Raw genomic sequence first — 27,151 nt, 5'->3', positions numbered from 1 at the left:
TCATACTAAAATATGAGCAACAGAGTAATTTTGTGTTACCACTCTTTACTATACTTTGAATGACAATTATATTTTTCTAGCAGACTGCTCACCACACCTTTAATACTACAAACAGTTCACCATACTCTAGCTAAATCATGCTTTATCTAGCAAAAATCATGCTTCATCTAGCAAAAATCCAAGCTTTGTGCCTTCTGTGTGCTTCTCTCTTCAAAAAAGACATCTGCAAGATATCAGCACTACTCTAAACAAAATTTTACCCTGCTAGCAAATAGAGCATTTTGAACCAGCATGACACAAAACATTTCTATCTGATAATACAGCCTGCTCACACTTAAAATCAAAGTTTGCCATCAATAAAACCATCCTCAATTTTACCTTGGGAGTTGATAATGGAAGAGAGAAGCTGTCGTTCACCTCACCGCTACAGGCACTGTCATGCAGAGCTGCCACTGAGTCCTGGAAGACGTCTCTCTCCAGAGAATACTGTGATTCTAAGGTGGACTCATCCGCTAGATCTGCCTCGCCAGAGTCCACCTAACAACAAAAGCAATTCAATCAGCCAGGCTGTTGCCATCACATCACATAAGCCTCAAACACATGCACACCAGCCACTACATACTGAGACTTTTCTTCTTTTTCTTTTTCATTCCATGTTTTAGATTGAAATTACATTTGCACAGTGCAGAAGAAAAACTTCCTGCTTCCAGTAAATCTGTGTTACTACTTCTTCAAAGGTTGCAAAGAATATCTGAAGTAATGCAAGAGTCTGAACCAGAGTAAGTTGCGGGGCTGAGGCACGCTCATGCCTATTAATAGAAGTACAAAGTGTTGGGAGAATTCCACTGTACTTTTTGGTGTCTATATTTTGATTTCTTTAGAGTTTTTTCTTTTTTCTTTTTAATTTTTTTTTAGCATGGACAAAATAGTGAACTTCACTTGGTGCCACATGTCAGGAATGTTCTCTTCACTCAACTTAGGATCAGTTATTTTTAAACTCTCTTAAAAACAATTTCGAAAACTACAGAGCTTTTAAGTGCATTTATACGAAAAAATCTTTATGTGATTTTTTTAACAGATTTTAAATTATTTTGCTTTTGACAACAAAATTACAATAAGTATTTGTACATTTCTATTACGCTTACATGAGAAATAATATTTTTAAAAGTTTCAGACATTGACATGGGTAGTATTTTTGCCTTTTTTTAAAAATGAAACGTATTTTTTTCAAAGACTCATATTCTTTTAAATACGAGAATAAAATTAAGCCCTAAAACCCCTAATTTATGGTGCTTCATACACTAGACTTTGATTATTATTTCATCTCCCTGGCAGAGCTCAAGAACATATTGCAGGCCAACAAAATGATCACTGGATTAAAAGCCATCCTCATATGATAAACTTGTATGAAGCAGATGAGTGCACCCATCTACTGAGATGGGATCTAACTTGTTTTTCAGCCCCTGTGGTTAATCATATTATGAATCCATTATAGCAGTAGCAACAATCTGCAGTAATTCAACACACTGATTCCTTTTCAGGGTAAAAAGAATTATTTTTTTAAATTATTTCAAGCCCACAGACTTAACTGCTAATCCAAACTGCTTCTTTGCTGTAACTTACTCTCAGTTCATCTTCTTGAAAATGCATATTCGTTTTACCAAAGCTATGGCCTAAAAAATATTGTGAAAATTCAGAACATATCTGTAAAATCTGAGTACCGATTTGTCTATGAAAAACAGTATCTCATATGTGCACTCTCAAAACATATCTTCAGCTGGGTGACTGCAAATTTAATTTCCCATTTTGCACATTTAATTAAGACAACTGACAAACTTGACTGACAATTTTATTAAGCCATGTATTTTCATTGCTTTTTTCACAAGTTTTTTTTTATTTGAAGCACAGATAGAAGTCAAATTTTTTAGACAGTTTGAATTTGATCATTTCAACATATCTTCAATTAAAGGCTATTTAGAATACAAAACTTGTGCTTCTTCTAAATGAATGGAGCAAGAAAAATACTGTTACCTAACTGCTAAAGGTAACAAACTGAAGAATTAAAAACAGGCAGTCTTGTTTAAAAGCAAGCTATTAATCAGCTTGTCATATACAAATGTGAAAAAACAGCAAAACTGCTGGAAGCAGTAATGCAGAGATTTTCTCCTTGACAGGATACATTTCAGGTTCTTGTTCAATTTTGACTTTTTCTCTAATGAACTAAGTTCTCATGTTTAGAAGCTGTTTCCCTGCTCAGGTGCCCAGAAAATGAGGGCCTAATAATTTCAACATCAGACCCAGAACAGAACAAACAACCATGAGAATACACACTTAGAATACATACATATACATGTGTATTCTGGGTTGTTGCTTCATTGTTGTTTTTTTTATTTTATTTTGTGGGAGGAGAGGTTGGGGGATTTTTTGCTGTGCCCTAGGTCCTGTGTCTTTTTAATCTGAGTTCTTATTGGCAACTTCTGGGCTATGTAAGGCACTGAATGCTCAGGTAAGCCGCATTGTTCGTACAAGTGAAGACCTTTTGACCTTGTAAATCTCATAATCACTGATTGATGTTGAAGGCTGAAGAATATTATTAGGAGGAAGTATTTGCAGCTTTTGAAGACAGAGTATTCCTTGTAACGCTGGATTACATGCAAAAAGGGAATATCAAAAACCTTCCACAGTAGAAAAGTGATGTATTACGATACATAGAAAAATAGGCACATGAAAAGGTGCACATCTGAAAAGGTGAGATTTCCAAAGGGCTGTTCAGTGCATGCAAGGACAAGGGGATAGCCATGCACTTTTGAAAACATCAGCAGAATACTTTTTTTTTCCCCAGCAGTGAACATATCAGAGGCCAGATTCATAGCTCATGCAAAAAGACGAAGTCTCTAGACACCAGTTTCTACAAAGTCAGAATCCATCCCACCTATGGTGGATGAGTAATGTGGAGACAGTGCACACTAAAAATAAGCATGGACAGTGACAAGGCAACTCCTTTCACTACAAAATGCAAAGACTGAAGAAATCTGTGGTAAGTTGGGCCACTAACCAGAGCCAGCTCAGCATGGAAGAGGGCTGCATCAGCTGGCCCCTCTTCCTCAAGTGACTGGGCAGTGTAGAAAAAGCAATCTTCCTTAGCAGAGACATAGCCCTCCTCAGGTGAAAGCTGCAGAAAGAACGAAGCTCTGAGTCGGATGAGTGGCCTGGACACAGCAGGTGCAGTGTGCATTCTGTGAGAGGGGCAGGGGGCTGTTCAGAAAGGCAAATGGATTCCAAATGCAGCAAAGAGATCATTGTAATCACAGTCACAGTATCCAGTGGGTAAAGAGACTTTTTTTTTTTAATTTACCTGAATTGATTCAGCTTCACACCTCATTCTAAAACCCCAAATAATGAAAAAGGTTTGTCCAGGTATACCACAGAGCCCACAAGTTAAGTCTAGGCTCATTTTCAATTTCTGGTCTTAATAAAGATAAACTAAAACTGCCATCACAGCTGCCAACAGAGAAAGAGCCTAACAGCAGAGGTCTTTATAATCTTGCTAGCCACAGAGCAATCCTGCTTGCAGGCAGGAAGACTTCATCTACTCTCTGTGTTTCACAATTGTATCTGTCAGCCTCTAGAGGACAAAATGTAATCTGACTATAAACCAAGACCTTTTTCCAACATAATTTGATAGTAGGTGCATTTGTCCAGTACTGCAAAAGAAGCAGGGATTATTTGCAACATTTAATTACTTGGCAAACTTAATACATGAAATATTGAAGTGCAAATGCCGTATGTTTACAACTTTAGGGAAACAAAACCACATGCATTTTGTCTTTTAGAGTGGCATCTTCTAGAGTATGAAATTTCAATTGCAATTAATATGGAGTCTCCAATTAAAAAAAATTAATTTAGCAGAGCAAGTTAAAATGTACTCTCTTACTACAAAAAGCAAGGTTTCTGGGAACTTAAACAATAGACATTCCCTCCCACTCACTCCACAAAGATCTACTAAGAATGAAAATTTGGTATCTACATCCATAAGAGTTACAAGATTATAAATTTATGAAAGGCAAAAATGAACCCCTTAAACTGTACTTGCACTTACTAATATAGAGAAAGGTATCTTCCTTGTATGTATGAACTAATGCCATTCTCCTGATTTGAACTTAACCCACCAGGGATGCTCGTTCACTAGCATTCTTACTGCGATACTATCTCAGTGACCATAGGTAACCTTTAACCTCCTTTTTCAAATTTTTCCAGACTACCTTATAAAACCAAACCTGAAATAACCAGTTAGATGTATACAAAGTGAAGACCACACAATATAACATAAACAAAGTGTGCTATTTAAATACAAAGATTGCATAGAAACTTGTGAGGGGCTGGAATGTTAATCGTCAATGCATCAAACATTTGCAGAAGCAGCAGGCACTTTGCTGACCAAGCACAAAGTAACCACCCAGCTACAGAGGGGGTGCACACCCACCACCCAAGGCTACAAGCTGGGTTTTGAGCCAGATAAGGGAAGAGGCTGGTAAAAAGCAAATCCTGCAAGGTGCCATGGTGCTTTTTATCATATCCATGACCTTACACAAGTGGCTCAGGTGTGAAACTCCCCTCTAGAGACCTACCAGGACACTCATATAAAGCCTGAAGGTATTCATGCCTTCTCATGGGCTGTAATTCACTCCATTATGGTAACCTGAGAGGAAGCTGTAACATCTTAGGTGTCATAAACCATCAAAGGGAGAAATGCCCCGTGATCTATGGTGTTACATGAGACAGTGTAAAACTCTCCACCTCATGGGATGTAGTTGGGCATTCTCACCTAGCCTGAGCGTGTATTAACTCTTTGAACTTTGTGTTTCAAGGGTTTCCCCCATCCCCAGTGGATCAAGACTGTGACCAGCACTTTGAAGGGGCACTGAAATTGCAATAATCAAGTCTTGTCACTGGATCCATGGGTGGTGACTACATACCTTTCTATCCTTATCCCTTCTTTTTCTCTCTTTTCCCATATACATTTTCTGAAGTGTTATTTTTTTGCTTTTATATGGTTGCATTTCTAACTAAAATACCTACATTTTAAAATTTGCCAAGTATTATTCTACCTTAATGTTCTTAAGCTTGCAAGTAGAAATTTGTTATTGAACCTCTTGAATGTTTTCTTGTTTCTCCCACACAACACCCAGAATAAATAAAACAACCTCCCCAAGCAGAATAGCAGCTGTAACAATACTATACCTTGCAAAGCAAAGAATCAGTAAATTCCACACAAATCAAAACCAACTTTATGTCACCATCTCACACATTCAGAGAACCATGTAAAGTGTACAGTGTACAATATTATGGCAACTTTCAGCCCTGAAGGACTCCGCTGTTTGCAAGGTGTTTTGCTGTTTTTTCATCTGCAGGACATGTGTGCTAGGTCCTGCAATCACTACACCAGCAATATACTACCCAGGCTACTCCTACATGTGAGGTAATATTTGGGCCACCCAACTGTACCTCAAAACACACAAATGTATGGAGAAGTCAGGATCAGCGTGTACCAGCTTCAATTATATGAAAAATACACACTGAATTCCCAAATCCTTACAGGCAATGGTTTGGCAACTCCTATTTTAACTGTTCCTGTCGGGGCTCCTTTCAGTGCTTGCACCGCTTCCTCCAGGCTGCCATTTTCCAAGTTGATATCGTTGACAAACATAAGCCGATCTCCAGGAAGAAGTCTGCCATCTTGCTCAGCCACACCCCCGGGAACTAATGAGCGAATTACAATTACAGTGTTTGCTGGATCAACAGGATCCTAATTAAATAAAAGGGAAGAAAAATATTTAATTTTTTTTACTCTTTTATATCTTGAGAGGACAATTTTTATTCATGACCTTTTATTGACTAGAGTTGTGTTATTAAGAAGTGTTGTTCTCCTCTAGATGAACCCTCAGTAGGAGCAAACCATGCTGTCTGTACTGTGCATACATTTAGACCTCCTTTAATTTCAATTCTTAAATGTAAAAATTATTACTCCTGTCTAGGTGATGTTCCATCATGTATCTCCAATTTAAAATACTACTATATGTGCACAGTGTCATTCATGCACACCAGAAATTCATAGACTTCCTACTGTAACAACAGTGTTGCAAACTCCATCCTCCCTCACACTCAGAGGACACAGGTGGGGAATGTAGATGGGGGAAAATATAACACATACACTCTAGTGGAACGAATTACTTATTTTCAATAACTGACTTGTACTTCATGATATTGCTCAAATGAGAAAGTAGTTTTCAAGAAGCAAGGTCTTGTGCATGCCTAATTAAACACTTACATGAGAGAAGAACATACCAATATATAGGACTAATCAACAAGACAAAACGAAGTGATATTTGCTTTTAAGAAAGAAAACTGCTTTTAAGTGATCATCCTCCAATATACTGATTTTTATTAAAAAAAAACTAGCATCAAATACTATTAAAAGGGATATATAATTCTTCTATAACAATTATCACATACGCAAAAAATTTCTGCAATTCTTACAGAACTACATTCACAAGGAACATCATATTAATACTTCCAACATGCAGTTCACTTAAGAGCATGAACAGAAAAAGAACCCAAAAAATGTAACCCTGTAACAGTTTTACTGAAAGCAAAAGTAGAGAAAAGCAAACATCTACAGACCAGCATGCAGCTGTAACAAGTTTTTATGTCAAGATGTACATCTGAAAGGAGAGACACCATCAAAGCAACATGAAAATGCCACAGGAATACGGAGACTGCTGAAAGCTGGTGTGAGAGAGAAGTGTTGATGGAGGGAGGGAGGGAGGGAGAGAGAGAGGGATGGAGGGAGTGAAGGAAAGAAGGAAGGACATCAAGAAGACCCTTAGCACTTGATGACAGTAAAAAAAAAAATGCCATGGAGCAATAAAACACCTCCCAAGTCAAAATGTAACTAGCAGTGCTGCTGAGCATTGACATTTTCCTTACTATTTTAACAGTAAATATTTACACTGTCACTTTAGATGGCACTGCATGACACATTTTTGGGGAAAAAAAAACAAAACAAGCCTCTCTGGTCTATGTGGCAGTCCTGTTTAGGGTTAGAAATTATGCAGACCTTTCTACAGGCCTGCCATTGTATAAAACATAAGGAATGCATTAGTACGTGCACAAATCTCCTTAAGTTTAGTTCACCCTTCACTGAAAATGAATTGAGAATTTGATGGAAACAGAGAAATAGAAATGTAAATCTCCCTGTAAGTTTACTGTTCACAGTCTTATAAGAAAGAAAAAGTTCAGTGACAAAGTGGAATTTTTTTACTGCACATCAAAGGAGAGAACACATGACAGTACCCAAATATTGCAACATCAAAAAAAAAGCTAAGTGTTAGAAAGCTGAGTAAAGCTGGAAGACCAACTTCTATTTGAAAAATGTAAGTTATACTACCTTATATTTGAAAAATACGTTAACCAGCTTAAGGCACTTCCCACAAGCCTATAGTACTATTATCCATACACAAAATTCAGTCACTAACCACATACGCACCCACCATTTGTGTTAATGCTCAAAAGAGGCTGAAGCAAAAAGATCTTCTACTGAGTGCTGACATGGATTCAAACACTCAGTCTCCTCTGTGATGTCTCACTGCAGAGCATCATGAGCAACACTTTAAAGAGTAGTCAGTGCTCAGCATTCATAAAAGACACTTTACTATACCTTTATCCTTCACATTATTACACTACACTGCTCTTCATTTTATCACTGTGCAAATGCAAAATCTAAGCCATAGCTTAATTGTAAGGAGTGCCCTGGGGCCATAATTTCCCCCTGGAAGTTATGTCCAGATGCAAATGCATTTCTATGGACAAGATCAAGCAGAAACCTGGAAAGAGATGTGACCCCCACAGCACCACAGCACAGCTCAGCAAAAGCCTACATTGACCTCAGGGAGAAATTACTTGATATTCAATTAAAAATTATCCACTGGAAAACTGGGAACAGGAGGAATATTTGTTCTGACATCCTTACCAAGTGAAGGCAAGAGACAGGCAGTAAGCTGTTGACTGGGACACACCAAGAAACATATTTTAGATATCCAGGAATTCTGAAGTCAAACACAAAATGAATGGGGATGTTTAAGCATGTCCCCGACAGACAGCAGCTAAGCAAGGGATTTCAGAATTACAGTTCTGGATTTTAGTAAATCCTGCTTTAAGCATTTAAGTCCTTTATTGGATCTTGCCCTAAACACCTCACTGCAGGTGCAAAATACATGGCTAAATGCCTAAATATGCTGGCTACATAACTTCTTGTCCTTGGATCACTAGGAGACAGGTTTTTGAAAACCCTAGCATATAATGGATCATCTGTTTTTCTGAACCAGTATTACTATAATTCGAAACTGTAGTCTTAATACAATGAGACAAATATGTAATATAATTACTGGAATGCCTATCAGCTGTGATTAGTTCTACTCTATTGCTTGGTTTCAATTATTGTTGACCCTTAAAATGCATAGAACATACTGCAAGATCCAAACAATATGAAGTATTTTGTCCTCCATCCAAAGAAGTGCAGAAATTACCTGATAGTCCAATATGCTAAATCCAAGCCCCATACTCCCTTTCTCCAGCTCAATGTGCTGTATTTCTGTTTCCCACATTGCCAGAGACGAGCTTTGCACCTCTTCCATACTCTGACCGTTATCAGCTGTTTCCGAAGTTGTTCCCTCTGTGTTTGAGGAGCCGACAAATCCAAGCTCTATGTGACCCTGAGAAAAAGAGTAAATGTTCATCAATAAAATGTAAACACTTGAGAATCTTTAGAGACAAAAACCTGCTTACAAAAAAAAGATAAAACCTAAGTGATATCTCTAAACACAGAAGAAGTGCAAGCACTCAGGAGATTTAACAAACACTGATAAACCTCGCGCAAAATTCATATCCTTCATAGCCAAGCTGCAAGTATATTAAACTACTCACGACAAAAATATTTAGAAAATTCTGTCGAATGAAAATCTTCAAAAAACTTCTTTAGTATATGCAGTCAAATATATGGGAAATATATGTTATTAAATATCATGTCTAAAATATGCCTTCATTAAATGTAATCATACTATAGTAGCCAGAATATTTAATAAAAGTAAAAACAAACAAATATGTACATACACAGACTTTTCTTTACTTGGTTTCATAGAGAAGTTTAGAAACTATAAGCTGAATTTGGTGCCTTGCTCAGAACTCAGAGTTAACTGTTTCTCTTTTCATACAAATGCTATTGCTTTGTATACTACACCCTAGGCTATTCCTACATGTTTAGTTCACCAGGCTGCCCAGAGCTGTGCACTTACAAGTGACAGAAGCGTAAGTCAAGGAAAGCAAACACAGCTATGTGCAATGCAAACCCAGGCAGCAAAGTTCAAACCTAGATTAAATACATTCAGATTCTAAAGAACCCAAGTTCAATTTGTTATACTCCTATATCTTGCCTACAGGACAAGAAGTACAGTACTTAGAGAGAAAGCCCCACATCCTAGAATATTTTGCCTCTGACCAGCCAGAATTCATATCTTCTGGGGGCCTAAAAATAGCATATAAACATTATTTGCTGTTTCCTATTAGACTGGCTCCAATTCCAAAAATATTAAAATATATTTCTAATCATATAGAAGAACTTAATCTTCTTTTTTCTCAAGGAAACTGTCATTTTCGGTGATTGTTTAAAGACAAAATACCTTTTCTGTGAGCTGAACTTCAGATAGGCTTAGACTCTCTAGTATTTCTGGTTGAGTAACAGGTGGAGCTACTGGACGACAGCACACCATTGTCACCTTAATAGGCAGCTCTTTCAAGATACTGACCACATCCTTGTGGTTTTCTCCAAGCAGAGAGATGTCATTCACCTCAAAAAATAAAGAATACACACTGATTAGAACTACAGTGTTCATTTGAAGCACAATAACAAAAATGAGTAAAAAAAACCCAAGCCAACCCCAACTCACTAATCACCTCATTAAAAAAAGTAAAATAAAAGCAACAAAAATCCCCATGCTAATAGACACTTCCAACCCTTAATTTCTACTCAATTTGGTTCTCAGTACCAAGATACGTATTGAACTAAATGTATGTATGGTCTTTTAAATTGCATGACACTGCCCTACAAACACCATATACAATGTACCTTCATGTTTCTTGCATTAATATAAACCAAATTCACATCTTAATTCTAAAAGAATAATTTAGAAAAGTAATTAGATGTTTAGTCCATTCACTGAGTTGGGATAATCCTATTAGATCTTAATACTTTTGCTACATATTCTTTTTTGGTGACTGTCTTGGTTTCAGCTGGGATAGGGTTAATTTATTCTCACTAGTTGTGCAGTGCTGTGTTTTGGATTCAGTTTTGGATTAGATAACACACCAGTGTTTTGGCTGCTGCTAAGCTGAATCAAGGAGTTTTTGATGTTTCATGCTCTGCCAGTGAGGAGGTACAAAAAAGGAAAAAAAAAAGCTATGAAGGAACACCAGGGATAAGTGATCTAAATTGGCCAAAGGGATATTCCACACCCAAGAGCGTCATGTCCCCAGTATATAACTGGGGAATTAACTGGAAAGTGCACTGATCAGAGCTCAGGGACAGGTTCTGGCATTGATCAGCAGGTGGTGGACACTTCCATTGCGCATCACTTGAAGGTTTTTCTCCTTTCTACTAATATTTCTAATATTATTATTATACTTTACTTTGTTTCAATTATTAAACTGCGGTTATCTCAACTTACAAGGTCTTACTTTTGATTCTCCTCCTCATCCCAGCAGACTGGGGGTGAGTAGGGTAGGTAAGCAAGTGGCTGCATGGTGCTTACTGGCCAGCTGAGCTTAGACTATGCGAGAGACCTTGGACTATCGAAAAGTCAGCTAAGAAATGTATGTATGTAAGCACGTGTACTCACATAAATATATGTAAGTATATATGAAGTGACTACTCAACCACTAACTGGCATGCCGTTAGGCATACATCACTCCCATGGTCATAGCCTATGAGAAGAAACTTACTGCTCAAAAACCTTACTGAATGCAGACTAAGAAAAAGCAGTACTTATTCTTACTTCTAGCAGTTCATCTCCACTGAACAGCTTGCCACTTCGTCCGACTGGCCCTTCAGGTAAGATAGATCTGATAAAATGATGACCCACTGTAGCTTCAAGGCTTATCCCTAACCCACTGCTTTCACTAAATTTATTAACCACAGCCACCTAAAATAAGATGAAGAAATGGTTACATTTGTCATATTTACAGCCAGATCTGTTACTTTCCACTTCAATTAACATGCAATTAGGTCAAAATTCCAGAAGTGAGAAACCAGAAGTACTATCACGTAAAATGAGGAGTCAGGTAAAAACTGACTCGTCGACCACTTTTCAATACACAAGTGGGAACTGCTTATGACAACAATGTATCTAATAATACCTAGTTCTGCAGACACTACATCTGTTACATGTGATCTCCTAAAATCAGATACTACTTTTTTTCTGTATCTACAGTATATGTTCTATGCGTTATTTAGATCATTACGTGAAATCATTTACACAGTATGCAGAATGAGAATGAAGGTTCAAGTCCTAGCTAATGAAGTGAGCTTTGAAGTTCACATTAAATATTTTTTCTCTAAATACATTTATTCTCCTGAAGCTAGAAAATAAGTGAAACAATAGTCATGGGCACAGTAATCATACAAGTCTGCTCTGGTTTTGATAAAATACAGAAAAATACATATCTATATTCAAAGTCTATAATTAGAATAATCTAAAGATACTAAGGAGCATATGTGTAATTTTCATACATGAAGTTACAAATGCAATACAAGCATATTTCTCTCCATATGTTGTCAAGATAATAGATGCACAGATGAAAGAGATGCATATTTAACAAGAGTAAACAAAATTTACCTACCACTATTTCATAATTCGAACCCATAATCCTCTGCCATTTTATCTTTGCAGCTGCTTCTTCTGTACTAGTTAGCTGGAAATCTAAAATTTATATTTAAGATTATTGTGACAAAAAATTAAAAAACCTAGTAAACTCCTACAACTGATAAAGTATATGGAACATGCACAACGACACAATCATTCCCATGATGTCAGAACTCTCCTAAATATGACTAAAAATTTGGCATGTTTAGTCTCACCAAGCTTGGGGTTACCACAGCAAAAACTCGCAAAGCAGTATAAAGATTCCAATCAAAAGATTCCAATCATTCCAATGAAAAACTAACTGTGTATTGAAAGACATGAACAGTCAAATAGTTTGGTGGCTGGGAAAAAAGATACATACTAGCCTCAGAGTTAAGTCAAGTATTTGCAATTTTTCAAGATAATAGACACAAAGGAAATGAAAAGGTTGTATTCAAGCCCTATGTTAAATCAGACTACATGTGTGCTGGTCAGATTAATTCAGGAGGACAGCTAAAATAGGGCTTAAAAATGTACACTGATCCTTTTGGACAGACCCTGTATTTTACAGAGAATGTCCAAAAACCACAATCTGGAGATCTTTTATTTTTAAAACCATGGGAACAACTGTGAAAGACCTTTCTGAAACAGTAAGCCCTAAAGGTCAGTAACAGAATGCAAGAAGTCCAAGTTCTTTGCTTTTTTAAAAAATTACTTTAATAGCTAAAGAACAGTAACAAACTTGGAAAGGAAGGAAGCGGGAGAAGTACAGTGATACAGTGACAGACTAGGTAGCAAACTGTGGCAAATCTTAATTTGACTGAAAGTTTATTTGCAGGTTTTAAAAACAGAGAAATGCTGTCTTTCTGCTCATTTCCCCCTCATTCGCATTGTCTAGGCTCTATGGCAGAAACCAATAAAAAGCAGTATTTAGATACAGCTGCCAGCAAACACAGCAAGTTTAACAGGATCCTACATACTCGAGGTCCATGGTCTAGGCTGTGTCTACAGTAAGTATCAAAATAAACTCTTCAGATCTGAATGCTTATCACAAGCAAGGAGAAGAATCTTCATTACAAAGTTCTCAAAATCTCAAAGTAATTTTAGTAAGAATAGAAAATGACTAGGAGCCTCAGACAGTGTTTTAAGTCTAGTCATTGCCCAGAGACATTACTAAATATAAAGTCAGATGTTGCATTGTATTCAAGGAGGACAATACTTTCCCCAAAGCCAAGACACAGCAGTATCTGAAGGGAGGAAGTTAAAAAGAAATTCCGTCAGCTATCCAAGAAGATCAGAAAGCATGAGTTATGAAAATACATATATCGCAGAACTTTTCAGTTCCTCCTTTTACTTCAGAAGCACAAAAATGTTACACATCAAGTTGACACATCAAGTTATGTCTAAATCTGAAAAGCATATCAGCACACAGGACTTCTGAAAATGCTGAACAGTGCTCTAGAAGATCAAGCAGGAAAAACATAGAAAATAGGAATTTTGACAAAAAGTATGGGAAAATTTGGAGAGTATCAGTAAACCAGAACTGACTGAATTTCAGACATTACCAGAGAATACTAAATGAAATGTAAGCTCAAGAATTTGGGAAAAGGAAATTCATCAGAAGATGCAGAAGTGCTGGAATGCAGCTGCACAGCTGCAGACAACTGTAAAGATAACAGGGAATGGGAAAGAAACATTTTTTTTCCTAGGCTAGACTAAGAGATATGCAAAACTAGACTAGGAGAGGGTTAAGCAAGTAGCCAAATCAGACTGCTTCATGTGATATCTTCAGCATATAATTATTTTCAGTCACATACAGTAGTCCTGTACCAACAAAACTTACAATTGAGAGCCCATGATTAAATGTATGACTACTTTGACTTTCTAGTTCTACCTCAGCTACAGAGATTGCAGAAGATGGAAAGACACACAAAACACCTGATCTTTGTGTAAGCACACAGAAGGGCATTTTCACAGAATAAAATATTAAACCTTGAGAACCTGTTTCCTGTTGTTTCACGTCAGTTCCCATATTTACCACACTGGCACTGCATGGCAGTGATGGGGATCCCTGTTCTGTTTCATTGTTATCTGAAAAAAAGAAGAAATCTTTTCAGCTATTTAGCTATTTTATATGTCATAATACTTATCAAGCTCACAGGTATGCTCTGGGACACCAACTCTCTCCTTCACTGGACTTCAGAGTACTCATATTTTGCAAATGGAATCTGGCATGTGTGGCCCAGAAGAAACATCACATTTCAAAGACATTGTCTTCTGTTAATGCATTGCCTTCTCCAGTGAGTTCAACGAAAAAATCTGACAAAAGAACCCACCACAACCATCAGTACCTGCATTTCTATGACTAACTAAAAATACATCTAAATATAACATTCTTTAACATTCTTGTATTTGTTTCTTTTTTTTTTTCCTTTGTGCAATTCAGAAAGCTGACACTGGAAACAAAAATGCTTCACCCTTGGAGAGCTGTATAGCTGGCACACTTTTCATATGTAGAAAACCTCTCCTTCCACCAAATTCTGTTATGTCTGTTGTGACCTGTCAGATGTCTTGAACACCTGTTGGCTGGAGAAACAGCATCCTGAACACTGGCCTATACCTCTTGTTAATGGTGGGAGTGGGAGGATGAAATACATGTAAGATGCTACTGGCTCTTTGAAAATCTTGTGCAAGATGGAGATTAAGCCTCTGTTGACTACTTGTGACATACTTTCACTGACATCAAACTATAACACAAGCAGCTATTTTGTGCTTCCAGCCCCTGTGCAGATACATAACTTTCATTCAAACAGTGACGTTCAAGACATGGCACATATACTTAAATATGTGCAGAGTATGTAAGATAAAGCTGCACTAGTGTCAAGTCATCAGCAGCAAAATTACTACTGGTCTTTGGCATCTGAACATTTTACACATGCATTGTCAATACCCTATCAGCCCTTAAATACAGGCTACTCCTCTCATTCCTCTACCTTGTAACAAGCAAAAGTAAAAGGGGATGAGACTGATTATGCTCATCAAGGAGGGTCTTTCTCTGATTGCTTTTGAATGCAGCTCTCACTCCTGAGTATGAATAAAACATTTGCTGCCTTCTTACCATTCAAAGATTTGCAGGATCAAAGGCTTGAAGCAATTCAGACAGAAGTGCAATGCAGGAAAGAACATTCAACACTCACTTTGAAAATGTAGCAAATAATGCCACTGTATATAAAAGATTAATCAAACCATTGCAGACAAAACTCCACCCTCATGTACAGCAGCTACCATTACCATCTGTAATGGCTAACCAGAATGAATCTGGCCCATTTACTTACAGTTTGCAATTGAAAAGAAAAATGTTTCAAGCCAACTTAACAGCAAAGCCAGTTTTAATTACCTTTGGCTGTGGTACTATCCCTTGTTTGGAATAATAAGTCCTGCTCAACAGGAGCACTGAAGTCTTCCTGGGGTGGAATATGATTTTCCTGTTTAAGACCTCTTCTGATCAAAGTGAGCCGAACCGTTTGTCCCGTGTGCCGCAAAACATCAACTGCTTGCTGGTTAGTAAAACCCTGAAGATTTGTTCCATCCACCTGCAGGATCAAGCAGCTTTTCAGCTCACCCACAGAGAAAAAGTTCAGGGCAAAACAATGCAGTGAGCTCTAAGCATTTGTTAGCCTAAGCAAAAAGCAAGTGGAGGGGCAAGAACAAAACCTATACCGTTTTATGTAGTTGGATATGCTAAGCACACCCACTGGAGTAGCCCAGAGCTAGGTGACAACCAGCACCACAGCAAAGAGGGGAGGAGCACCCACCATGATGCAGCCAGGCAGATCTGCTCTGCAAGGTGGGAGAGGATATAGCATGTGCTGTGCAGGGCATATTGTACAGCCTGTCACTCAACCACTTCAGCCATCCCTACCTCTGAGGGATAATACTGGGTGAATAAACAACACAGCCATGGCTAGGAGTTCTGGAGAAACAAGGAGACACACATCGACCCACTAGGGCAGAAAGACCTACAGAGTGCAGTCATTCTGAGGTCAAGTAAACTTAGATACAGAGAAGTCTACCAATGAACACCATGAATTCCAATTTAGAAACAGAACACTGTTGCAAACAAGTAGACATTATCGCTGGTTCATCATTATAAGAGTTTAAAGAATAAAATTTTGCCTCCTTTGTTTCAAATTATTTTATTATGGGTTTTTTTATGAAATTCAAAACTTTGACATTTCTTAATTCTATCCCATTACCCCTACCTAGCACCCACCATGTTTTATTCTTCTTCTCCCTGCAAACTCCATTATATTCTATTATTCCTACATCTACCTCACAGTGCCTTAAATGTCTCAAATACTTCTTACAATACAATGCTCTCCGACTCCTGTATTTGTTTCTGCCTATCTACACAAAACACATCCTTCATTATTTTAAGTCCTCCTAAATGAAGAATGAATCTCCTGGACCCTTAGTCATTTGTTGTCCTTCTCTGAAATTCTTCTAAAGTAACTAAAAATAAGGTGTGACTATTTAATTTTTCCTCCACACTAAAACCATATTTAAAAAACATTTTTTATTCTTCAGTGTCTGAGATCACTCAAATAGTTTTCTCCTTCTGCAGCTGGAGTAGAAGAAGAAAACAAACTTTGGAATAATCCATTTTAGCCATTTGTATTCAGCATGTAAATCATTACAAAAAATATATGTACTTTCACAAACAAACATGCAGGCACTTCTGGAGAGAGACCATAACCTGTTGTTAGAGCTGTTTTCACACAAATGCAAGGACAGATATATGAGAGACACAAAAATGCACTCCCTGCACTCAGGACCTGATTTCCACCACAAAACCAAGAGTTTATAGATGAAAATATATTCTTATTTCTCTGAACACCTAAAACTTTTGAACATAACTTCTTAAAATAATTTTGAAAACAGTTGCTCAATTTGAATCAGATTTTGAAAGTTCACACTTACCAACCTCCTACTGATAAGGAGGATATATAATGATATAGCCTCACATACAAGATTTTTTTTAATAATTATAAGTTACATGCAGGTAGCATAATCAGAAAACTTGTGGTGAGATACTCTGTCAGGAAAGGACTCAGAACTGCAACACTGATCCACTGAGTATTTTAAACAAGTACTTCATGAGCTTTTCTTTGCAACATCAAGAAGCAGAGTCTTGTAGACAAGCGATCTCAGTTCATCCCGCGTTTACTTACAGCTATAATTTGATCTCCAACATGGATTCTGCCATCATGTTCAACAGCACTGCCTTTTGTAATGCTTTTCACAAAGATACCAGAAGGTTCTGGGATGAAAAAAACAGAGAAAATTAAATTAACTGATTTATTAAGAAACAATTTAAATAATGCAACTAAAGGCACCAATCAATAAAGGGGATAAAAAAGAAAAAACAATCCCAAAATAAGATAATAAAAGAATCATAAAGAAGGCAATGATTTAAGAAAAACATATATATTATTATCATCTTAAACAATGAGCCAGATTGTCTGTCTGCATTGGATCAGATTTAATTCAAAACCTTACAATGCCAAATACACAATTCCTGATGCAAAACAAGAAATATTATTGATGCAAAACAAGAAATATTATAACTTCCTTTAATCTAAATGTTGAAACCAGCATAGACAAAAAACATATTTCTGACTTTTGCCAGATTTGGACAGAAAATTCAGCTTGAGTACACTAATCCAGCAATTTCTGAATTTTCTATGTACCTAATAACAGCTTAAAAAAATGCATGTTTGAATTGCCATATTGATAAAATTATAAATGAACAGGAACACAACTTTATGTTTGAACCAATTTTTAACTGCCGTTATCACTATTTAATAAAAAGGTCACAAAGTTTTAAAAACTCAAACAGAACAACAAAATTAAACAAAAAAACACCCATCAAAAATATTTTAGTTACTAACTAATTACTACTTTTGAATCAAAAGGAAAATAATACATAGAAAACACCTACAGAAAGGACACTTTACTAAAAGAAAACATTTCAAGAAAAACACACTTGCTTTGAAACAACTTCAACAGCTCAATAAAATACAAATATATGGAGTTCCTACATGAACATTTTGCACAGCTTACATTAAATCAGGAGAAATAACAGCGTAAACAGGCATGAAATCACTCTGATGGTCTCAGGCCTGTAACACTGGTATCAGAAATCTTAACAGCATCGACTTTTTCTCAATAAATGTTCTCACTCTATTAAATGAATATGCTTGATGTGAACATAATACACTAAAAAATATATTTTGAAAGCTGTCACACCCTTTGCAGACCTCAAGCTATCTTTTTAATGGCCCTCAATATGACAAAAGTTATAAGGAAGGAGGGTTAATGACTCAACTCAGCTTCGGAAAAATAAGATTACATATATATTCAAGTCATCTCATTGAGAAGTCTCTGTATTTCTGTCAGGTTTTGGGGTTTTTTTTGGGGCGGGCAGGGGGTTGGGCTGGGTTTTTGTTTGCCCAGGCTTTGTGCATAATTACAAAGCTGGTCCTCCTAACTTCCAAGCATTCTTATATCCTGTAACAGCTGTAAGATAACATGACAACTCCTTCTCTGACAGCCAAGTTGTTCCGTAACTGTTATGCCACAAAATTGAGTTACCTAACTAGTTCCTGAGACACGGATATTCTCTAACATAGCTACATGCAACACAGTAATTTCAAACTGAAGACCAATGACACCCAAATACTAAATCAGTCAAAATGTGCTCTCAGATCTATACATGTTCTACATCTAAATTTGCCTTTTGAAATTCAACTAGAAGCTGCTAAAGAGTGGACTTTCATGAACTCTGACTGTCTGGTCCCGTGGAAGTCCAGTTATCTCTGATCCAAAAAATTATAGCTAGAACTGCCAAAAATATGGAATGTACCATAATCCATACATTTTTCAAACAATATACAAATCAAAGCAACAGCTCTTTGAGAAGCTTTATGACATGTTCAAAAGACATCCCTTCCTAGCATTACTGAATTTGCCAAATTTCCCCTAAAGAAGCCTAAGAGAGATCTGGATTATTTTTGTGAAAAATGTAGTGGAAATTATGAAGTAAAAATAAGCAACTGTCCATGAACATTTCTGCATTTATTTCTTTAAATAAACTTATTTATTGTCTGCCATAGCACACAGATGAAGAAACAGTTATTACATCCAGAAGTCAGTAAAGAATTTATGATGTGCAAGTAGCATTATGGACATTGTTTAAAAATTAATAACAATCTCTAAAAAACTATGCAGAATGCTACTGTGTTGCCCTGTAAGAAGGCTACTTCTAACAGAAAGGGCTCAAACTATTTTACAATTGCTTTTCAAAACCACGCAACTATGAGTTTAGCCAAAAGTGAAGATAAAAAGAGATTTAAAAATACTGAGGTGGGATTTTTTAATAATATCAATTGCTTTTATTCTGAACATCCTTTTTAAAAAATGAAAACCATTCTTTCTCCTTTTCAAATTTCAAATAGATTTTAAATGGTTAAGGGTTCTTTTAAGAGAAGTTATATCAAAATTAAGTCTTTGATGCACATATACCATAGTATGCAATAGAATGCATAATAAAGTGCAGGAATCAACAATTACCTGATGTCTTGTCCCCAATGTAACCAGCAATAGTTATTCCTAAACCCTGGTTGTTTTTAGTGAGTTCAACATTGAATTTCTCCCCATCCTCACAGCTATCAACAGAAGCATCATCCTAAAAAGAAAAGGGGGATTAGAAAGGAAGCTCTTTTTCTTTAAAGATTCACCACATTCTTTAATGTCAGTAACACATAAAATTAGATAAAACCACAAAAAAGGAAGTATGAAATTTGCTTCTGTTCTTATTTGCTGTTCATCTGTCAAACAAGAGGTAGGTAACATTCCTCCCAGTAAAGCAATGCAGGTCAGGTCATGTCCTCCTTCACCCCACTACTCTGGGATATTACCTTCAACCTATCAAATCATTATTTAATTGATAAAATGATTGGTAAAATTTGCACAAATTGAACAATTCATTTCTTGTACAGCAAGTTACATATATATGTATATGAACATGTAGCTTGCTGATTTTCTGGGATCTCCTCAGAACTAGCTTTAGACTGCTGTGTTATTAAAAAGAAGAAAAAAAAACCCAAATTGTATTTTCTATTCTACTTGTATAAATTTCTGTTCATTAACTATAGGTGTCTTTTTAAAACTTGCAAATTTAAAATATGCTAAAAGCTATCACTAGTCAGGCAATTGTATTTTTTGCTTTTGAAAGGCTTAAAAATTTCATTTTAGCATATAACAATTATATTTCCAGCTAGCTAAATAATTACAATCTTCATTAATACCTGCTATAACTCTCTCTCATTAATTTACTTGATATATTTACATTTAAATGTATCTGGCCATTGCAGTATGTGGCAAAACAGTACTGTTTCTAAATCCCATGAAACCAGACTTTGTTAAAAACAAGCAAATTACCAGTTTTGTAGAGGTTTTGAGCTGACAAGTCATGATAATATTTACAGCATTTTTTAAGTGGCTGACACTTGTAGAGGAGTAAAGCTACAAAGTACAATCATCAGCAGGGGAGTAAGGGGAGCAGCTGGCTTACTTTTTTTAGAAAATATCTAGCAAATGAGCAGTGACAGGTGATGTACGAAAGGATTAGCATCTGTGTGCTGCTTGGCACAGGGAGAAAAGTTCTGATGAACAGATGAAATAATACAGAAAAAAGGCAGACAGAGAAATGCTAAAGACTCAACTAGCTCAGTGCTGAAGAAAAGACTGCATTGCTTCAGTTGTCCCAATGTAATAACATACCCTTACAAGCAACTCAGAACAAGTTGTTAATCAGATTATACTTATTGAAGTCCTAAACCTTAATCCCAAAAGTCTTCAAGAATACAGTTCCTTGCACTGTAGACTCATTACATTTAAATTCTTCCAGAATTGCGCTACTGAAGAAGAAAATCCTAGCTTCTGAGAACAGATACAAAATTAATACAAAAGATATTTAAAGAGCAGTTAAAAAGAAAAGAAGTTTGCAATGGGTTACATATGTTCACTGTTGCTTACCTGTTTCTCTGGTGTAGAGGTGGGTACTGGTGTTCCTGGAGGAACTGCGGGTAGAAGGGGTTCCTCAACAGGACCTCTTGCAATTACCAATTTCACTCTATTTCCACACTGCCTGAGAACTTGTGCCACCTGCTCACTGCTCATTCCAGCTAGGTCTGTATCACCAATTTTCAAGATGTGATCTCCACTACACAGTCTTCCATGCTGAAGGAAAAATAATGATGAAAAAATGCCATTTCTCCCATGTACTATTAACTAGAAAAATAGCACATAGCTTTAGTCACTTATGACATATGAATCAGGTGACTTTTTTTGGATGCCAAGTCAATATCCTGATAACATGGAGAAGAAAAGAAGGCTGCCTAATGGCACACAAGTTTTATTAGGAATTTCCCCAGAGATATCCAGGAGATCCTTTCTCAAGACATCACCCAAGCACAGAGAAAAAAATGTGCTTAGCTACAAAAAATGTGCTACAGCTACCAGCTCCTACTGGTATTTAACAACTGCATGTAGATTGCAGAACTTTGGGTTCCATTTTCAAGCACACATCCAAAAAACAGAATAGAAATGCATATTAAGGTTTGCACTGATACTAAAAAGCTACTACTAGTAGTAACAGGATTAACCATGACTTCAAAATAAAATTCATTTCTCTCTTCCTGTGATCCAGCTATCTAAACTGATTCACACTGGTTTAGTCTCTTACTGAATAACCTTTAATTAATAAAAAAGCTTCATATGAATTTAGGACATATGATGAGTGTTAAAAAGACAGGTTTGTAAAAGGAACCTATCTACCTGTTCAGGGGAAAGAGGACAGCAGTAAATGCTGTCCATGCCTCTCCAGGCCCTGTTATCAGGCCACTACTACTATTGTTGGAAGACTGACCAGTCTCTGTGCCTACCCAATCCTTGACCATCATAAATGCAGCCAAAGGTACCTGTCCAATGAACAAGCTTGAAATGAGGTGTGAAAACCAAATTCAATTCACATGACCCCTTCAGGCAAGAGCAGAGCCCGTGTCTTGAAGAAGACACGTGAAGCCACATACCTGCTCCAAATTTCAGTAAGCTCAGCAGAGAAAAGCAGATGCTCTTAGCTATTAGGACACAGAAAGTCAATCTTTGACTCAACCTCACCACCCCTGATTACAACCTCATACACTTGTGAAAGTACACTCGTGAAAGAATTAAGACTGTAAATCCACACAACGTGTATAATGTTACTAGATTTGAAAATGTAATTTAGAACCTAATTCATCTTTAACATTCAAATGCAGACTCCTGCATTAAAGACACCTTTACAGAGGAAAATTTTCCATAATTACTGTTTCTTTTTTTTCATTTATTTGGATAAAAGCTACTACTGTTTGGTCTGATCATAAAAGTAATGAGTAATTTCACACCTTACTGAACAGTAACAGAGAGGTAGGTTGAACTTACCTGATCGGCCACCCCTCCTGGAAGGATGGTTTTAACAATCACGCCAGTTGACTTTCCTCCCACTATCCCAAATCCCAGACCTGAGCCATCATTGACCAGCTCTATGGTCTCCACATGCTGCCAGTGAACCTAAAAGGAATAAATAAAAGCTTGCAAATGATTAAAAACATAGCATCATAGAATTGTTCAGGTGTAAAAAGGCCTTTAAGATTATCAAGTCAAACTATTCATATGCATATAGGAATTTGCAGCATATTGTCTCGTATTTCTTGAGTATGTTTTTAATAATGGAAAGTTGGAGGAAGATTTACATATAATACCTTTTCAAAAATTACTATTAGGTGTGATATTACATAATATTTAATCAGTAAATTACTAATTCTATAACAGGTGGAGCTTCTCTGATACAAACCAGAGTTGAATAATGAGTCAGAACTTCCAAGAACTCGTTGAACGAATACAGGCAGCAGCCTAGCACTGCCCACCTTCATGCCCCTTTGCAGTCAGTAAATACTGCTTCTAGAAAACCACACAGGACTGGAAATTAAAATTTTCAGGTCTGTTCTTCAGGCATGTTCACATCAGCCATTACAACAAAGCAAAAGAAAAACCAAAATCCCAATTCAGTACTTCTAAGTCTGAAAGCAGAACCAAATATTGTGAGGCAGGTAGTAACAGAAATGCCCCATGTAGTATTCTTCTGGGTTGTCTGATGGCAACAGCATGAGAATGAAGTCATTCTGATGGCAGACTGTGTTCTGAAAGGGGCAAAACTGCTCTGAAAGAAAGGCAAATCCTATCTCACTCGCATGGGGCACTCCTTGAAGGGACAGCTGGAAGCTCATGGTACTCTTTCTTCTGAACAAGAACTTCCACAGTAAACTCGTCTGAAATTTAAAACCACAGCTGGTGCTACACCAGGTATAATCTTAAAATAAGCTTTTTTTTGAATAATCAAGGTATTGCAAACTCAAAGCCCTGTGGTACCTGTTTGGAAATCCAGTGTTAACATAAAGCCAGTACAATAAAGCAAAGCCAGAAGGAAAGAGAATGGCTCCTAGTATGTTGCATTTGAAAGCAAAGAGAACATGAAAACTGGGAAAGGTACACTAAACAAACCAGAAGCAGCTATGGAATGTTTGTAAGGAACATCTTTTCATTCAAGGGAAGCTGTTCAGCGAATACAGAGGCAATCACATGGATAACAATTTTGTCACAGCAATACTGGAAAAGAACAAGCTTCCCCTACGTGCTGGCAGGAAAAGTTAGGTCAGTCAGCTGCCCTCCTGTACACAGATATAAAGAACATTTCTGACATTCCTCCACTAAAGGAATAATATAATGATATATATATAATGATTATATAAATAATCATTAATAAATAAAAATAAAAATAATAAAATAATAAAAATAAAAAAAATATAATAACAATAATAATAATAATGAATTAATAATATAATTATTTTTTTTAATCGTTATACTAATGATTAAAAAAACAGTTCCTTTTTCCAGAATGATTGCTCTCTACACTTCTGGTAATTGACTCCCTTAAAGAAGGGCCACAGAAGACTGAACTTGAATATAAAAAAATTGAATATAGGCTGCTTCATCCCAGGACAATCCATTACATGAGTGAGGTAAGAGGAAGAGAAAGTACAGTTAATATCAGCCTGATATCACCATGTTTCTGAACTGTGCTGTCTACACGTAGATGTGCAAAAGCTCTCATAAGAAAGGAATTGTAGTAGAGCTGCTTTTTAGGGAGTCCTTAAGCACATCTTGTAATTTCACTGGAGCTCCCATGCTAACAGACAACAGAGAAACAAACACAAAAGCACCCATCCAGCTGGTGGTGCAGATCAGATTACAAAGCCTCAAAAAATTGTTTGCTTAAGCAGAATGCAAAGAAAAAAATATCCTGTTTAGTGCAACCTCAAAATAAAGCTTCATCAAGTAAGGTAAACATGCTGCATTTGCACTGGTGGATACAGATAATTTGGCAGATGGGAGCAGGGAATACATCCAAGATGAAGATTTTTCCCCCAGCAAGCCAGAATATTTTCTAGTCTTTAAAGGGAAAAGGTATAATAAAGATAAATAGAAGAAAAACCTCAAGAATTGTGAAGAAATGTACATTCAAGTTACCAAAAATTACTCAAAAGACTATATGCAGTAAGTACATGCACATCCAGAACTGAATACACAGATATTTGAGCTATACTCACCGGGTTGGAATGGGCTGAAACTGTGCTAGCAGCAGATGGAGACCGGGAAACTACAGGACTGATGATCTGAGGAAAAGTGCCTCTAGCCACAACTAGCTGGACATTATCTTTTGCCTTCTGCAAAATGCTGATAGCCTGTTGATGTGTAATTGTCTGATCAAGAGCTTGTCCGTTAATAGCAAGGATTTGATCTGCTTCCTTCAGCTTTCCATCTCTGTCACACAGGTGTAAACAGATGACAAAATAAACAAAAAAGAAAAATCAAGGAAGCATTGCCACAGAATTTGCAGTATTTTGACAACTTTACAGGATTTTTAATAACCTGGTCTCAATTCCCCTCACTTTTTTAATCCCCCCCTGCAGTGCTGCTGAAAGGAGCTGATGTGGCATCCTGGTGATGGCTCCCTTTGAAGCTAATCCCACTGCTACTTTCCCCTGGTGACTACCCCCTAGCCAGCTTTCTCTCCCTGAACTCCCATGCGAGACTAAGTATATTAATCTCAGTTGCTCCCAACCACAGCCTGGGAACTTATGTTTATCCTAGACTTTGAGCATCTTGCTTTACAGACCAAGTGCTCCACTTTGTTCAGTGCACCCATTCTAAATATTCATCAAACCATGGAGTGGAACACACTTTCATCACTATGTTACAGAAACAAATTTTGTTTTGCTGAAAAACAAGGCGGGGGGGGGGGGAGGAGAAGGGAAAAAAAAAAGGACAAAGAAAGAAACCAAACAAAAGCCCTGAACAAATCTAAAAAACCTCATCGCTTTCTGACAAAGAAAGCATCACTGTAAAATCACATACTGAGTCCTTCCTCACATCTACTCCAAAGGAAATGAATGAAGCCTACATAGCTGGATTACCCTCTCTTTCTTCCACTACTTCTTTGCATCCCAAAGTGGCAATGCTTTGATTAAAAAAGGGCAGCAAGGAAAACAAGAATCTCTATTACAACACCCTTTGTGAGCACCCACACTCAAGAAACCCAGGTAGAGCACCAAGGTAGGGAAAAACTATTTAGCTTCAACTTGAAGAGACAAGCAAACAGAAAAAAACCCCAAAAAAACAAACAAAAAAAAGCCACCTCACCTAAACCAAAAGAAAAGAAAACAAAAAGAGAAAGTGGAAATTGGGGAGACTAAAAAATATTGTAGGGTATAAAGCAAGCCACATTTTGTACCTGATTAACTACAATTAAATCTGTATACCATGTTCTTGTCTCTCTTGCCCATGTTCTTTTTAGACTTACAGTGAATATTCAGATCACAAATAATCCAAAAATATCTCCGTAAAGCACAGTGAGAAACAGCACCAACATGACTCAGGCTCTCCACACAACGTACAGAGTACACCACAAAGCAGCTTGGACCAGTGACACACTTTACTAGTCTGCAGTGAACCAGTGCTGCTGCCATTTACCTTTGAGTTTGTGTGCTGCCTCGGCAGTTCTCTCAACATTAGCTGTGAAATCTGAGTTTAAGTCTGAAGCATAATTTCAGCAAGACATTATTACTGAGCTTCCGTAATATCAGCTGAGTATCTCTGTGAATATCCCTGACTTTAGGGCAAGACTTGCCTGACCTCAAATCTGGGTTTCACACCTGCTCTAGGGACTCTACCTAACAAATAACACTGCCAGATACAGCTGACTTTTTTGCATCAAATTGTTCTTCAGTGCATTCAACGATGGCAAAATACGTATTTCTACTTTAAAAGGCATGACACAGAACAGTAGCTTCCTCTTTTTCCCTATTTAAAACCGCAGAGAAAGTCATCTGTAATTTCTGTAAATTAAGAACAGTTCATACGATGACTGTTTCAACATCACATCAATTGTGGCAAGTAATTTCACATGTGTGATGATGCTCAGAATATGAAGAGAGAAACATGTAAACATGTCCTTGTACCAGAAGGTAAAAAATAACAAAAAAATAAAAATAACAGTAGTAACACAACTGAACTGCAGTGTCATATACACACTTGGTATAGTAAAATATTCAGTAGTAATATTACCTATGTGCCACACTTCCCTCCTGGATTTCTTGCACAAATATTCCTAGTTCTCCCCTGTTTTCACTCTTGAGTCCCACAACACTGAAGCCCAGACCACCACTTAGAGGTTTAATAAGGTCAATTATCTCAACAAGACGACCCTGTTTAGCAGAAGTTAAAAAAAGGGTACAAATGTTAAAAGGTTAAAAATGAACAAAGGTTAAAAATGTTGAAAAGCAGCAATAATAAACGTGGCAAACAACTTGGAAATTAATTTTTGAAACAAATAAGTTGTCACTAATTAATGACAACTACAGCTGGGCAAAACCATACAAGCTAATAACTGAAACACAGTTGTTCCTTTCCAATTTCTTGCTATCATACAGAAAATGTTTGAGAAATAAATATTATTACAGCCCAGAAGAGGAAATCAG

General features: G+C 36.9%; 1 protein-coding gene across 19 annotated transcripts in view; it reads right to left on the bottom strand.

Annotated features, from left to right (window-relative positions):
* MPDZ (multiple PDZ domain crumbs cell polarity complex component) overlaps positions 1–27,151 on the bottom strand; it is a 93,377-nt gene that overhangs the window by 48,109 nt on the left and 18,117 nt on the right. For 14 of the 19 annotated variants that reach the window (XM_071424993.1, XM_071424992.1, XM_071424994.1 and 11 more), the window contains 15 exons: positions 26,739–26,878; positions 24,722–24,935; positions 22,497–22,625; positions 21,051–21,254; positions 19,584–19,698; positions 17,183–17,271; positions 15,349–15,544; positions 13,944–14,042; positions 11,950–12,029; positions 11,106–11,252; positions 9,735–9,902; positions 8,586–8,771; positions 5,597–5,806; positions 3,056–3,172; positions 379–537 (listed from right to left, as the gene is read on the bottom strand). In XM_071424993.1, coding sequence (XP_071281094.1) covers positions 379–537; positions 3,056–3,172; positions 5,597–5,806; positions 8,586–8,771; positions 9,735–9,902; positions 11,106–11,252; positions 11,950–12,029; positions 13,944–14,042; positions 15,349–15,544; positions 17,183–17,271; positions 19,584–19,698; positions 21,051–21,254; positions 22,497–22,625; positions 24,722–24,935; positions 26,739–26,878 — 2,253 coding nt within the window. The remainder of the gene's footprint in view (positions 1–378; positions 538–3,055; positions 3,173–5,596; positions 5,807–8,585; positions 8,772–9,734; positions 9,903–11,105; positions 11,253–11,949; positions 12,030–13,943; positions 14,043–15,348; positions 15,545–17,182; positions 17,272–19,583; positions 19,699–21,050; positions 21,255–22,496; positions 22,626–24,721; positions 24,936–26,738; positions 26,879–27,151) is intronic. The other 5 variants (XM_071424995.1, XM_071425007.1, XM_071424996.1 and 2 more) reach the window with 4 other exon arrangements.

This window comes from Agelaius tricolor, unplaced genomic scaffold, assembly GCF_023055355.1.
Source record: "Agelaius tricolor isolate 1412-34295 unplaced genomic scaffold, bAgeTri1.0.p SCAF_4, whole genome shotgun sequence".
In the NCBI taxonomy this organism is placed as follows: Eukaryota; Metazoa; Chordata; class Aves; order Passeriformes; family Icteridae; genus Agelaius; species Agelaius tricolor.
Note: the sequence above shows the minus strand (reverse complement) of the source record. Positions and strands in the feature narration are given on the sequence as shown.